Source organism: Mixophyes fleayi, chromosome 6 (assembly GCF_038048845.1).
Source record: "Mixophyes fleayi isolate aMixFle1 chromosome 6, aMixFle1.hap1, whole genome shotgun sequence".
In the NCBI taxonomy this organism is placed as follows: domain Eukaryota; kingdom Metazoa; phylum Chordata; class Amphibia; order Anura; family Limnodynastidae; genus Mixophyes; species Mixophyes fleayi.
The window spans coordinates 61,679,576-61,695,777 of record NC_134407.1 but is presented as its reverse complement, the minus strand read 5'-3'; the positions used below and the strand labels follow the sequence as shown (position 1 = coordinate 61,695,777).

The 16,202-nt window shown below is 40.1% G+C and overlaps 1 protein-coding gene across 1 annotated transcript in view; it reads right to left on the bottom strand.

The window, feature by feature from the left end:
- The window catches only part of COL13A1 (collagen type XIII alpha 1 chain), a 141,735-nt gene that overhangs the window by 16,869 nt on the left and 108,664 nt on the right, over positions 1–16,202 (bottom strand). Inside the window, exons 23-31 of the mRNA XM_075216711.1 lie at positions 14,142–14,210; positions 10,603–10,638; positions 9,748–9,792; positions 9,081–9,233; positions 7,595–7,693; positions 7,176–7,220; positions 5,885–5,926; positions 2,282–2,308; positions 240–320 (exon numbers count right to left, since the gene is read on the bottom strand). Coding sequence (XP_075072812.1) covers positions 240–320; positions 2,282–2,308; positions 5,885–5,926; positions 7,176–7,220; positions 7,595–7,693; positions 9,081–9,233; positions 9,748–9,792; positions 10,603–10,638; positions 14,142–14,210 — 597 coding nt within the window. The remainder of the gene's footprint in view (positions 1–239; positions 321–2,281; positions 2,309–5,884; positions 5,927–7,175; positions 7,221–7,594; positions 7,694–9,080; positions 9,234–9,747; positions 9,793–10,602; positions 10,639–14,141; positions 14,211–16,202) is intronic.

The window sequence follows — 16,202 nt, the reverse complement described above, 5'->3', positions numbered from 1 at the left end:
ACAGAAAATATACATGGGCCCACTTAAACCACTGTGTGTATAGATAAATTTATATTTTGCTGGCCCCAGTCCCCCTACTGGTATTTCTGCTGTGATAACAGATTCTTACTGTGATATTTCCCATCCTACATCAAACAAGGATGAATATATTATTGTTATAGTAGAGTCATATGGTCATTTACTTTTGCCCTCAGCAATATAGAATAACATACAACAACACTGGTGCCACGTCTACTTACGGGTAAACCCAAAGGACCTTTGTCTCCTTTGTCACCTTGGCTGCCCTTCTCCCCTCTTACACCACTTTCTCCCACTTCACCCTGGAGAGGACAAACAAAATTGTACCAGAACAAGACTAATCCAAAAGTAGAGCGTTAAACACACATTAACACTGGAATATACTTAAACCTAATCTTACAGAAGAAGTGTTGTGGTACACTTCATTATTATTCAAAAACAAATGCATAAATATATTATAAATAATTATTCAGTAGTACAAATATTTAATACATTTATTAGAGTACATAGTGTACAATATATAACTGTGTTGTTTAAGCCCATATCCTAAGAAGGAGTTCATGTTGTCTGAAGATGCTTATAGAGCCGTTGCTGATCCCTTGACTTGTTGGAAGTTACCAGATAAAAGGCAATACTGAGTTAGGTAGCACCACTTGGCACCACCCCCAGGCCCGTTCTGCAATACTGAGTTAGGTAGCACCACTTGGCACCACCGCCAGGCCCATTCTGTAATACTGAGTTACTTAGCACCACTTGGCACCACCCCCAGGCCCGTTCTGCAATACTGAGTTAAGTAGCACCACTTGGCACCACTGTCAGGCCAATTCTACAATACTGTTAGGTAGCACCACTTGGCACCACCGCCAGGCCTATTCTGCAATACTGAGTTAGGTAGCACCACTTGGCACCACTGCCAGGCCAATTCTACAATACTTTTAGGTAGCACCACTTAGCACCACCGCCAGGCCCATTCTGCAATACTGAGTTAGGTAGCACCACTTGGCACCACCGCCACACCCATTCTGCAATACTGAGTTAGGTAGCACCACTTGGCACCACCGCCAGGCACGTTCTGCAATACTGAGCTAGGTAGCACCACTTGGCACCACCGCCAGGCCCGTTCTGCAATACTGAGCTAGGTAGCACCACTTGGCACCACCGCCAGGCCCGTTCTGCAATACTGAGTTAGGTAGCACCACTTGGCACCACCGCCAGGCCCGTTCTGCAAAATTGAGCTAGGTAGCACCACTTGGCACCACCGCCAGGCCCGTTCTGCAATACTGAGTTAGGTAGCACCACTTGGACCTCCGCCAGGCCCATTCTGCAATACTGAGTTAGGTAGCACCTCTTGGCACCACCGCCAGGCCCATTCTGGTATTTGCCTGAAATGCTAGTGTGCTTGAGAGTATTAGTGAAGTTGCGCATGCTCTGTGAGTCTTCCAGCCTTATCATCAACCACCTTGCACTTCACCCCCATGTTTTGCACTCAATTGCCATGATGGCAATATATAAACAAAGGGCTGCACCTTGGTCAATGATAATGCCTTCAGTGACCTTAATTAGCTGAGCAAAATGTATTTCTGTCTTCGGACATATATACATAATGGTGGGTTGGTGTGCTTTGCATGCCAAGGCTGTTAAATAACTGGACCAGACAGCCAGCTGTACATGTATTGCACTGGGGAATTTGAAGTACCCTCCTCCCAGTGGCGCTGACAACGCTCTTCTCCCAATGCTGTCAGAGTAACGGATCAGAGAGATTAGTACAGGTAACAATGCAAATCCTGGTAGGAGAACCTCTATATACAGATACATGGAGGGGCTTTACCTAAGTAGGAGGAATGTCCAAATGTGGCATTTATAATCATGGTTCACATTTTCTTCAATAGATAATAGCTTTTCATACTAACTAAACATTTCCCTTTATAATATTATGTACATAACTAAAGATCTACATGAATATATAGCATGTACAACTGAACAATTGCGGTGGTACAACACTGTTACATATCTGCTCACAGCTCTTCTGAGCATGTGCAGCAAGCACAGTGGAGCCATTTATGAGCTTTACATCGCACATGGGACTCCTTGTGCCCCAGACACTCACATGCTCAGAAGTGCCGCTGGAGAGAATGAACACTCATCACCAGGCCCCTCACCACCGGGCCCCATAGCAGCCACACTACAGTCATACTTAGTAAGGCAAAAAACTTGTTCATGCTTATATTTGGGCATTCAATTATTTACTAGGTTTAGCGTTTACCTTTTGGCCAGGAAGACCAGGTGGACCCTTTGGGGGAAAAAACAGACACACATTAAATGTAGTAATTATCAAAGTTGCCATTTCACTTTATGCAAAGTGTGTGTTGCAAGAATACACTAACTCCAATAGATATCATAGCAGATGTCATCCCACGTCAGCACCCAGCTTTACCACAGTTGTATCAACTATATGGTTCTCAATCAAGAATTTCTCTGTTCTAGGAAATTCCAGAGTCTCATAAGATAATGATAAACCCCTGCAGATATATTTACTTTTAATGAATTACTGTGGCACAATATGTGGAAATGTGTGTGTGTGTGTGTGTGTGTGTGTGTGTGTGTGTGCGTGTGTCGGTGTGTGTGTGTGTGTGTGTGTCGGTGTGTATGTGTGTTAGGGAATTTAGACTTTAAAATCCAATGGAGCAGGGACTGATGTGAATGAAGCAACATTATCGCTGCATAATATGATAGCACTATAGAAAGGAAAATGAAAATAATACTACTTTTACTTTCAATTATCTCTCAGTAGAAATACATCTTGTAGTACAATAAGCAGCTGAAACACTAAGCAGGGAAAATTGGGCAATAGTAATTCCAGCAGGGGGCAGCAAAGTCTGAGAAATAGCATTATGCTAACATAACAGTGAAGAGCATTGGAAATAAAGACTTATCAAACGTAAATTTAATGACAATTTTGACTTGACTCCTATTTAATGTCAGTATTTTGCATAGAACCTGCTCTCAGCTTGTATTTCAAGTTATGTATCTATTTATACTTAATGTCCCCACTACACAGAACTGCAATCTATGCGGACATTTTATAAATAGAGGATAATAACATATCCTGAGACTTAAACATTCCCTAAAATATCAAAAGTGGAGCAATGAATCCATTATAAATTATAGAATTTTTGTTGCCAATTACCCAAATCCAAGTTCAACCGTATTACCCAAAACATACATAGGGCCTGATTTTCAGTGCACAAAATGGTGTTGCACTAAATCCTCTTTGCCAGAGCCACGCGCCTCAACTTGCAAAGGTACAATATGGCAGCATCTGTGCAGGAGCAGTAGTTTGCAGCAACTGATGGGCGGAGTTGACAGCATGATGACATTACTTAGAAAGTAGGGAGTAGACACACCAGTGCGGCTAGTTTTGCAGTGCAGAAACCAAATTTGAGCTTACAGAAATGAGATAATGGAATGGAGAGAGTTAAACTGTGTGTGCACTGTAGAGGAACATGGCCATTCAGCCACAAATGGACTGTTATTTTTTTATTCTTTGCAGCAGCAGCTCTGAGTTAGCCGAAATCTCTTCCTATCAATGGGAGAGCCAAAGTTTTTTGTTTTTTTAAAGCTACATTTTTATTTTTTTGTGTTTTTCTCTTTTTTTTTGCAGCAGGGGACGGCGTTTTGTTGGTGGAGGAGCAGGGTAGTTTTAAAAAAAACATATACTCCCTTGATCACGGCGCCAGCGTCCATCCTCTCTGCTCCGTTCACACTAAATGTTCGGGCGTGACGTCATCAAGTCACGCCCAACATTCAGTGAGGAGCAGCGCCGAGAGGATCCAGCAAGAAGAGAGAAGACAGAAGAAAAGAGAACGGGGGCAAGGGGAGGAAAAAGGGGGGGGGGGAGAAAGGCACAGTGTGATTGAAAAAGGGGGTTGGGGGAAAAAAGGCACAATGTGATTGAAAAAAAGGGGGGTGGGGAAAGACACAGTGTGATTGAAAAAGGGGGTTGGGGGAAGAAAGGCACAGTGTGATTGAAAAAGTGGGGGGCGCACTGTGATTGAAAAGGGGGGGAGGCACAGTGTGATTTAAAGAGGGGGGGGAGAAAGGCACAATGTGATAGAAAAAGGGGTGAGGGAAGGCACAGTTTGATTGAAAAAGGGGGGGGGATTGGGGATGGGGGGGAGAAAGGCACAGTGTGAATGAAAAAGGGGAGGAAAGGCACAGTATGATTGAAAAAGGGGGGAAGGCACAGTATGATTGAAAAAGGGGGGGGACACATAGTGTGATTGAAAAAGGGGGGGAAAGGCACAGTATGATTGAAAAAAGGGAGGAAAGGCACAGTATGATTGAAAAAGGGGGAAGGCACAGTGTGATTGAAAAAGGGGGGGAAAGGCACAGTGTGATGAAGGAGGCCAGGTGAAGGGGGGAAAAGCAACATGGAGGGCGTAGTGTTATCATAAGGGGGCACAGTGTGGTTGTGATGAAGGGGCACAGTGTGATCATCATCTACACGCAGTGCCTCCTTATGAAGGGGCACAGTAATGTGTGTGTGATGGCACAAGGGCCTTGTGGCAATGTAGTGTGTATGAGGTAGGTGGTGGCTAATTTACGGGTGCTATTTTGTTTGTGGGGCAATGGTGGGGCAATTTAATAGTGAGGAATATTAATTTAAGATGGGATGGTTTGTGGGCTATTGAATGTGGGGGTGAGTTTGGGGAAAATGTATTATATGTGACTATGAATTATTTAATGGCAGTAATGGTTGCGGGTATATTTCTGAAATGTAAATACTATTAATTTATTGCTGGGGCTGTTTGCAGGGAGGGAAATAGGTTAATTTATTAAATGGGAATACTATTATTTTAATGTTGGGGCTGAAGGAAGGCCTAATTATTACTTGTGGGTGCTATTGATTTAACACTGGGACTGATTGTAATTTTCTAAATGTACCCCTTTTTTGTCAAAATAGCGCCCCAACATTCCAGGATCCAGACAAGCTTCAACTAAAGAAACCTGCAGCCAGAGGTGGTGAAAGTGAGAAGAACAGGTAGGAGAGAGCAGGACAGTCTGTGAAATGTTGTGATTCTGGTGGGACAATCCCAATTTTTGTTGACTGTTCTGCCCAATGTAAGGGGCAGGCCAAGATTGTTAACTGTTTATATACATACTACATTGTTCATATACTACACTATGGTGCTAGATGTACTGAAAGTTAGGAGTGCACCACAATGCAGGTTTTTTTCTGTAGGAGGGTGGCCTAATGTTTTCCACCTGCTAGCCACACCCCAATGATGCATTTCCACACCCCCAATCGTATGAACACACCCACAGATAGTTTTGTGGTGGCACAATTTTTTTATACCATGCTCAACTATAAGGGGGGCCCCATGAAGTTGTTGTATCAGGGCCCTGAATTCCTCTTGGCCATCCTGCCTACCAATCAAATAAGACAAATTTTGGGCCTTCCAGTTGCAGTCTGCAGAGAAGCGCATTTCGCAGACATTCTTTGTCAAATGTAAAATGAACCTTAAAACATAGGAAGGCACCACATGTAATAGAGAGTCCCACTGTTCCCTCACTCATGAATCATTTAAGACATAAATGAGGCTATGCTAAGCAGTATTTTAGGAGAAAAACTGAAAAGCTTAATTTATTAAAAGTGATAATTCTAAAGTGACAGGATGCTGGACTATTGCAGAGTGCTCACTTCAAGGTTGCAGAGGGAGAGCAGGTGTGCGGAGTGGACCTACTAGGCTCACCAATGCAAAACAAAGGTGCATATAGAATGAGCAACATAATGAGTTCCACGGACTGCAAAATGCATGAAGAGGACTAAAGATCAGAACCCCAGAGTAACTGCACAAGTACTTACCACAGGTCCTGGAACACCGGGCGGACCAGGTGGCCCCAATACCTAGAATAAAACAAACATTTTTATGTAATGGATTAACTACAGGTTGCTGTAATCACATTTTAAAATCACCAATAAATCTAAAATACAAATTGCCTTATGGAAAAGCGCTATTATTAAAATGACCAAATATATATGTAAAAGTTTCATCAGCTTATCAGAAAGATATAAGCCTTCAGCGCTCAATTCAGGAGTGATATGTTCATATGTCAGATAGTAATAAATTAGTGCACTAATTTATTACTATTTGACATATAAACACATCACTGCATATGAACACATCACTCCTGAATTGAGCGCTGAAGGCTTATATATTTATTCTATGTGAGAGTGTGGAGAACTCTGCCAACAGCTGCCTTCAGGGAATTAAGTACGTAATCATTTTGATTGTTGCACTGTCTGTCTCTATTGTGTTTAAAACTTATCAGAACTGAAGATATTAGAAACATTTGTGAATGTGGAGGGAGGAATTTACCTATACTCAGCAAGTAACCCCACTGAGCTCCACTGCAGTCAGCCACTTGTAGCCACCTTTGTAGAAAAAGGCTGATAACAGACAACAATAGCTTGCAAAACATTAGATTGCGAAGGAACTATAGCATACAGAAAGTGCATAGCTTAGGCAAAAGACTGAATTAAGATATTTGAAATCAACCTTCTGTAGTCCATAAATAGCAAATTGGCTCTTAAAATATTTTAAAAAATTCTTTTGACCTCTGTTTTTTCCACTGCAGATGCATTTTAACAGAGAAGAGCAATTTGTACACTATTCCTGGGCAGGAAATATTTGCTACATAAAGTGTGAAATGTGTATAATATACAGAATATGAGATTTCTTAAACCCTTTACTGCACACTTCTCAGATGCTGCTTAACCACATCAAAGGTCTTCAGGACAACATTTCCTTGCAGCTCTCCTGCATCTTTGATGCACTGAATTGCATATCTCCCAACATTTAGAATCACGAAATCAGGACAAAATAAGCACCGCCCCCTTTCCGCCAAAACTGTGCCAACAAATGCACAGTTAGATAAAGCTCCGCCCACTTTTGGTTAAGGCATGACCTTTTTGCAGCCCGCAAAACAGGAAATGTCCCAACAAAATCGGGATTGTTGGGAGGTATGCGCAATATGTAACATATAATAACGGGGTGGAGGGGAGAGGGGGTCATAGATTGGGTGGAGGAAGGTAATTATTTTATTTTTGAGGAGCCTTTTAGAACACCCCACAAAGTATTCTAACAATCACTTACCGAGTTCCCAGAATCTCCTTTCTCTCCAATGTCACCTTTCTCTCCCTAGTTACAATGTATTAATAAGAACTTAAGTTGGTGTCATAAGTTAGACATTTAAAAAAAAAACACGAGCAAACAGACTTTACATAGATTATAATGTTTAGGGATCTAAACTAAGGTTATTTTGTTGTAAATCAAGTCTACATCCTTTTCTTAAAAGTCAGTATCTTTGCCTGTAAGTCCCCATTCTTTTATCTACAGAATTCTGGACTATCCCCTGAAAGTTGGGACAGTTAGTGCATTAGGAAAGGACTAGGATAGAAATAAAAAAGTAGTGAACTTAATACATGAAGCAACGAGAAACCAATTACAACCATGTTAAACAAACAACCCCAATGTCTCCACATTGCTAACATTATTGAGTATTACGTTCTTACTGTGAGTCCTGGAAGCCCAATTGGGCCAGGAAGCCCTGGGGGTCCTGGAACTCCTTGGTCTCCACGTTCTCCTTTTTCGCCAGTGGGGCCATCAAGGCCCTGGAAAAAGAGCAATTTTCTCATTAAGGCAGCATTGTACTTTACATAGATTTATAATACCAGTCTGGTCATATTATTTTGCCAAATTGCAAGTGATTTTAAGCACATCTGTCCAGAGTTCTGGTAAATGTGAATTATATAAAGTGAAAAGTTATATCAAACACTATAATGTTTCTATTGTGTTATTTTTCTCTTCCATCTTTTCTTAATCTCCCCTTAATAAAGTTATACAATGCTACTATTAGCCTGGTAAACAATAGGTCATTGTGTTAGCAATAATCAAGTAATGGTGAGAAAACCACCTTATACTATTTTAGATTCAGAAACAACTACATCAGCAAGTGCCACTCTATTGCTACTTTTAAATAGGTAAGGCCATAAATAGATAACACAAATGAAAAGCAGGAATTCCATTAAAAAATGCCCTTTTTTAATAGAGTTTGAGAAGACCTCAGGGCAAAATACAAAGTAATGGTCTGAAATGAAATGCCTCACATTATACCAAGAACTTGCATGAATCTAAATACAGAAAATAAAAATACATACTAAGACCACCTCAAGAAGGGTTATCCAGTCCAGTCTTTAACAGTTATATATATATATATATATATATATATATATATATACATCTTCTGATATTAAAGGTAATTCTGCGGACCCCCGCCAATAAATAAAACGCTGAATCACGCCTTCCACTTGAGCATTGTGGCGTCTTTACACCTGCAATGCTTAAAGTGGAAGCTGTAGCTCTGCTTTCCAAAGAGAAAAGCTGCTGCCTGGGTAAAAGAGCTGCTGGAAGAGAAGAGGAGCAGTGAAAGAAAGAAACAGAGAACAGGAGAGAGAGGCAGAACAAGAGTAGAGAAAATTATCATCTTCCGGATAGAGGGGCCTGCAATGGATGTAGCACATTTGTATCTCATTTGCATAGACCGGACCTGAAATAGGTAGATGCATCTACTATAGCATACATTGCTGCTAAAAGGTTATATAATGTATGTAATTTTCATGAACCAAGGTTTTTTGCTCCTTTATGACCATATTAATTTTTAATCTATTTAAACTTTAATTAACTTTGTGGACCCTTTTAGATCACATATCTACAAGCAATTACATAACTATCATGTCTGAAAGGCAAGGGGAGACCTGGATGGACTCTACCCTGACCTAACATTACTCTTCCTGGCTGAATCCAGCCCCAAGTGATATCACAATGACCATTCTAAACCATGTTTTTTATTTGGTCATTTATTTCCATGTGTTTGGTTTGAAGTTCCAGATGCATGCATCCTAAATAAGTAATTCAATTATCACTCAATGTGTGCTCCACTGTATACTTTTAACCCTAGTAATTATACAAAATACATTGTAAGTGTTACTTGTTACTTACAGGTGAACCTGTTTCTCCCACCTCCCCTTTATCTCCTTTTGGCCCTTGTGGTCCCCTGCTGCCTGTGTCTCCCTTTGGTCCTTGAAGTCCATCCTGTCCAGAAGGTCCTGGTGCACCAGGAAGTCCGGTCTCACCAGTTTTCCCTCGAGGTCCCTAAAACCACAGGAATTACTTCTTACAAGTCATATTTAATCATTATAAAAGTCAAGGTGAAAATGAGAAGATATGATGGACTTGGTGGGCTAAGTGAGCAGTGTGGTATCACGCACCTGTTGTTTTCCTAGTGACATCAAAGTGGAAGCAGGAGAGGAAACATTCAAATCAAGTCCAAGACATAACATACTCTTGTTTTCAAATAACTTTTTCCATAATAAACAATATACAGACAAAAGAGAGGAGGGTTTTCTGATTTGTACCGACTTGTGTGATTACTTTACAAAATACTCCTTAAAAACCAACACTGATAACTGCAGCCTGAAGTTTAAATGTAACAAATATTCACCACAATGGTCTGACAAGATGTCAAAACATCATTTATCATTCACAAGTGTTGTGTCCATTCTGCCCCCAACTAAATGTCTTCGCTGAATAAGTTATTGTACTGTTGTAAATTTTATGTTGGATCCACCGGCTAACACAAGGCTGGTAACAGGTAGCTGGCCTTTACCTTTTCCCCATCGTGGCCAGGAGGACCGGGTAATCCAATTTCACCCTAATAGATAAAGGGGAAAAAAACAAATAACAACCGTTATTTTAAGTCTGAAAATCTGGCGCATTAAAAGCTTTTACATCTTTTATGGCCTCTGAAACAGAAGTCTACAATTGTCCACCTGCGCTGTGATACCTAATGCTGAATAAATATTTTTATAAATTCTATTTCCAAAGATTTTTAGTGAGTGTCATATTCTACTTTATTGCCATCCAAAATGTATGTTAGTACTGTCAGTTAAACATTTCGGTGTCAATTTTAAAGGTACTTCTTATTTTAAGATGTTAGCCAATTTACTGGTACAAATTATGGAAGAACATTTTCACACATTTTACACATAATTAAATTAGTATTTTAAAATAATACCCTATACTCACTGGGCCTATTTCATTAAGGAAAGGAAATGCAAAAAAACGAGTAACTTTGAACCTTGGCAAAACCATGTTATAATGCAAGGAGTGCAAAATAGTTTATTAATTTGCTCATAAGTTAAATGCTGGCTGCTTTTTCATGTAGCTCACAAATACTTAGCTTTATGCTTACACTGAAATTTAAAGTTGATCTAGGACATGCCCTACCCCAACTATAAATCTGTCCCCACATTTAAAATTTACCTCCCCGTCCAATGCAACATGGTTTTGCCAAGGTGTTAAGTTACTAATTTTTTTGCTTTACTTTCGTTAATGACTCAGGCCCACTATGTTCTATAGCCCGCTCCCACCAATGATACACACCAACAAAATATGTTCCTCCCATAAATACAATACTATTTATTTCTTTAAAGATATATTTACAACTCTAGGAACTTCTCACCTTTTGACCTGGTGGACCTGGTGGTCCTGGAGGACCCTTGGAAAGGAGGAAAAGAAATAAAACACAAATTATAACTTGTTTGCCCAATCATTACACAGAAACTGTAGCGATCCCTGAGGTGAGTTGTTGGTGATTACTCCAGTTTCTGTATGAATTGGATATAAGATGTGCAGAAATTGCAAAAAGTATTACATTTCATTTTGAGAAATAGAATTGTAATTAAAAATATCTTGTTCCATTAAACCATCCGTGTGCAACTTATTTCCTCATGAAAAATATTATTCTTTAATTTTACAAATACCAAGATAAAAAATAACGAAAAATAATACAATATTATAGGATTCTGTAAATTAAACCGAAAAACACAATATTACATTACCATTTGAAATTAAAGTACAAAAAATGAAATTCTGAATTCCTCCTGGTGGAGCACACCTCCCAACATGTATACATGCCCAACTGGGGCAAAATAAGCCCTGCCCTTGAGCCGTCCAATCTCTGCCCATCCACTCCAAGCTCTCTCCTTTGAACAATACATTGCCACATAAGCTCCACCCTTTTTGAGGTCCACGATTGGGGACAGATGGAGGCTGAACCCGGTAATAATGTAATAAAAGCTGTTGTGTTTCACACGTAACCTTCTCACAAAGGAGGCAGTTATGTAGAGGTCTGATTCTGGCTGGCAAATTTTAGCCTGGGGGGTAAGCATACAGCACTGGTCTATGAGCTGCGGCCAATCCCTAAAAAATGGTTTTAGGTATAAATGTCAGGGGCTGATTTATCAAAGTGCAAAAAGACATTCTGCTGGAGAGAATAGGTGCTGATGTAGCAACAGGGCTTGTTTTCCCTAAATATTAATGGGGTTACCTCCTGTGATACCCCTGTTGGGGGAGACAATTTATCAGGCACCAAAGCATTACACCCATTGGCACTCTACAACATAATAGAGATGTTAGGTGATGATGCCATAAGTATAGCCTATGTCAAGCCTATTTCAAGCGAGCAGCAGGCAATTATGTCTTTAGCCTAATACAGTGATGGGAAACATGCGGCCCTCGGGCCACATGAGAGTCTTCACCGGCTCCTTTCTGCATTATTATCAGATTTGTTTGTTATTGCTTTTAAAAAGTCTGCTTATATTATACACAAATAGGTGGTTCTTTCCAGGATTAAATGTATAGTTTTCATTTATTACTGAGATTAACGATAATGTGCAGAACTTGGAAGGTTGAAGGGCCACCAGTGCAGCCCTTGAAGTGGTTCAGGTTGTCTATCAATGGGCTAGCCAAAATTCCTGCAGGGGGCTGACAAACCAGTGCTGCTTACAAAGTATCTAGCTGGGTTAATGCTCCAGAGGAGACGGAAATACTGAACAAACCTAGCTATTAAAATATTCTTACTCTATTTACTATTTTGTTCTCAGCAACTGGCAGAGAAAGATGCGACCCAGGATCGGATAGGCATTGTGAGTCAATATAATTTAGTAACCCTACATATCCATGACACTCAATCCAACAATCTTCTATCATTTTACTCTGCAACATAGCTGGTTCTTAAACTTAGCAATAAATAAATTCATGCAAAAGTAAATCAAATTATTGCTATGCTGTTCCCTGACAGGGCTTCCTCTCATTGCCTATATGGCACATTCAGCCCTCGCTCCTCCCACTACTGACAATGTTCTAAAGGGGACAGATCCTCAAAGCAGAATGTGAATAACAGACCCATAAACTACTATATATTAAAGGACCACAACACCTAAAAAAACAGTAGCCTTGTATGAAATACATACAACTACCTTTCACAAAAATATATATATGTAAAAGTTCCCATACCTTGACAGAATTTGTGATGTATCTGTTATCTGCAAAAGCTGGCTAAAAAGATTTAGCTGCAGCGTTCTCTAATGAGGCCAGTGACAGGAAATATGCTATGGGTAGGTACATATCTACCACCACAACCACCTCTGAAATATCTTCAGTTCTGAAAAGCTCCTGACACCAGTGAAGCATTTATATACATAAATGTTGTGCTTTTCTATATATAAACTGCCATCATAGAAAAAGTGCCCTTGGTATTCTTCCTGTGAGTAGGGACTAAGCCTAATCTCCACTAGAAAATCTGAGACATTTATGTAATTGTTACAAAATCACTTGTGTGATGCCTGCCTACGGGACTGGAAGTTTGTTTTTCTTTTTAGTGTTTTTTAAGGAACGTAAAAAGGGCCTAAGGTTTTATAATAGGCAAGCAATGGGCAGACTGTGTGGGCCAAACGGCTTTATCTGCTGTCAGCCTGAAAAATTCCATGCATTTAGAGCAGCCGGCTGATCGATATCTCCTAAATTAGATTGTATTGTGTCTGTGTGTGGCTCTGTTTGGAAAAGCATGTGGGGGAGACATGGCCAACAGTAAGATATTAAAGGCCATGAAATATCTAGCGGATAGAATTCCCCCTAAGGGCAAAGAGGGAAAGCAAACTTCTAATTGCATTTCAAGCAGCCTGAAATCCTCTACATGCACTGATTGAATAATGATGCTAAACCTACATTTAACCTCTCTGCTGACACATCAGTTGGCTATGCACTTCCAAGATTCATGATACAGGTCATTTCTTAGGAAATAGGAGAAATGCCGGTTTTACAACCTGGATTACTGTTGTCTTCATACAATATTGATGAATGCAACGTGTGCTGAGAGGCTATTTATACCAATAAAAAAACACTATGAGATTTTGGGGATGACATACAAAGACATAGGATATAGGGGCTTATTTGGACGTACGTCTGTTTTTCTTTGCGCAAGAGCCACATATCCATACTGCAGACGTATACGTCTGCACATACATTTTTGTGCATCTTTGACTTGCGTCTCTCTACACCTGGACAGGTGGAACGGGGGTGGCAAACTATCAGCAGCACTATCTAGTCACTTCTGATTGGCTGATTGCATCATGACCCCTCCAGCTGATGGTACTTTAATCATAAGCAACGCAGATATATTGTATCAAGTCACTCCTGTCTATACGGAGATTACACTTTCATTTGCACTGCTGTAGGAATGCAGATTGCTATTGGCTTTTTAAAGGGGGAAACAACAGTTGTTATTTAATTTAGCTTAATTTAATTTTAACTCAAAATAATTTCATGTATATCTATATTTTGTATTTTATATTGAAAATGAGACTGATATTTATTAATAACTTAGTATTAGATAATATTCTCTCTTATGTATGTGACACTTCATTTCAATATTACAGTGTGAAACACAATTGTAGCACTTACTACTAACACTGTCCAGCCACATCTCTAAGCTATTTTCCGGTGTACGTATACAAACTTATACGCCTGACGTAGTTGTGGTGCAAATGGTATAAATTTCCGACTGAATATATGCACATAAATCCTTTTTCTGTGTGTGTCTCTTCCTTGCAATACATGCGCCCACTTGGAGATCAGCCATGAAAAAAATCAGGTGGGTATATGGCAATATATTTTACAATATCGGATGAAGGCTTTGTATTGTAATTTCTCTGTGCTCACCTGTAGTGCTTCGCTGAGATTGCTATTATACTCCACAATGTTGGACTTCCCTGCCTCTCCCCTAGGACCCTGTAAAAACAATGACATGAAAGCAGTGCTTTGGTTAGTCCTCACTGCTACAATTATTATTATTATTATTTATTTATTTAATTATAAGGCACCACAGATTCCGTAGCGTCGGATACAGAAGCAAGTAACAAATAGATGAGGTAATACATACAAGTAGCACAGATGAGTGTGAGTAATGCTAAGGGGACTCACACAGAGTGCAACAATTTACATGACAGGATGAATGAGGGAGTCAGTAGACAGACGTGGGACAATAGGTAGAGAGAACCCTGTCTGTGAGAGCTTACATTCTAGAGGGAGGGGTGGTGAGAGACAGTAGGACCAACTGGGAAAGATGGAGAACACTGACGAGGAAGAGGAGGTGATGGATAAGATGGTCGGGAGGTGGTAGGATAGGCGAACTTGAAAGGTGAGCTTTGAGTGAGCGTTTGAAGGTCTGAAGGGTGAGGGAGAGATGAGTGAGTTCCAAAGATTAGGAGCAGCACGGCAGAAGTCTTGGAGGCGAGCATGGGAGGCGGTAATGAGAGGTGAATTGAGGCGGAGGTCAGTGGCAGAGCAGGGCGGCCAGGTAGTTATGCACCTTTAGACAAGGCAGAGATTTAAGGGGAAGAAGTGTTGGTAAGGGCTTTGTAAGTCAGGGTAAGGAGCGGATAGGGAGCCAATGAAGGGATTTACACAGAGGAGAAGCGGAAGAAGTGAGGTGGTAGAGGCAGATGAGCTGGGCCGCAGCATTGGATTGAGGGTCAAAAATGTGAGAATCAGAAAGACCAGTGAGAAGGATGTTGCAATAATTAAGGCCAGAAATAAGTGAATGGACCAGAACTTTGGTTGATGTTATGGAGAAGGAAGTGGCAGGATTTGGTGAGGGACCGGATATAAGGGGCAAAGCTGAGGGCTGAGTCCAGGGTGACTCCAAAGCAGTGGGCTTGAGTGACAGGAGAAAGAGTCATGTTGTCAACAAAGAGGGAGATATTGAGATATTAGTAGGAGGAAAAATGATTAGCTCGGAATTGAAGATGTTGAGATTCAGGAAACGCTGTGACATCCAGGTAGTGACAGCAGGTAGGCAGCTAGATACGCAGGAGGGAGGTTGGGGGAGGAAAGATAGATTTGTGTGTCATCAGCATAGAAGTGGTATTTGAGGACAAATGAATGAATGAGTTCACTGAGAGAGGTGGTGTAGAGAGAGAAGATGCTGTCTTATGCTGTCTAAGAAGATGTCTGGTAAGAGGAGCATCAGAAAACACTAAATATCATGACAACGTTGAATAATTTTCTAATTAAATGTGCAATATTTAAAAGCTTACACAACATATTCAAATTTATATTTTTGATGTTTTCACTTAATTTGAAAACTATTTAAAACTTCCTCACAGTATTTTATAAATACAGGTACTTGCACCTCAATCTTAGGTACAAAGCGACAAGATCAAATAAAAATAGTTTTGCAAATACTACTTTTTTCTTTTTAAGTGAATATTTATTTACATCACTCTCATTTTTTGCCAATTTATACATAGCAGAGTGCTGATTTACAGAAGAAAGGTGCTACTGTCAGCAAAAAATACTTTGGGCCTGATTCATAAAGGAACGCAAAACGAAAGCATTCTGCGTTTTTTAAAAGGCAGATATATTAGTATACGCACGTCCGTATTCAACAAGGAGCGGATCTGAAGATACATTTGTTGATGAATACGGTTCTAGATCTGATCTAACAGATAAGTCACTGCAGGATACCTACAAAACATATGTGGAATATCAAGTCACGCAATTTCAATTAATTTCACCTGTTAGTAATAAAGTCATTAATGTCAAAACATTAAAAAATAAAAATAAGTGTATTTTTCTCCATAAAATATATTAGGATGTCATTAATGTCTTCTGTACATTAAATTAATTTTTACAGTTGGTCCTGATTGCAAACACATGTTCTAGCAGGCATACACAGCCGTCATTTCTAGTAATCGGCACTTACACCGCACCTTTAGACCT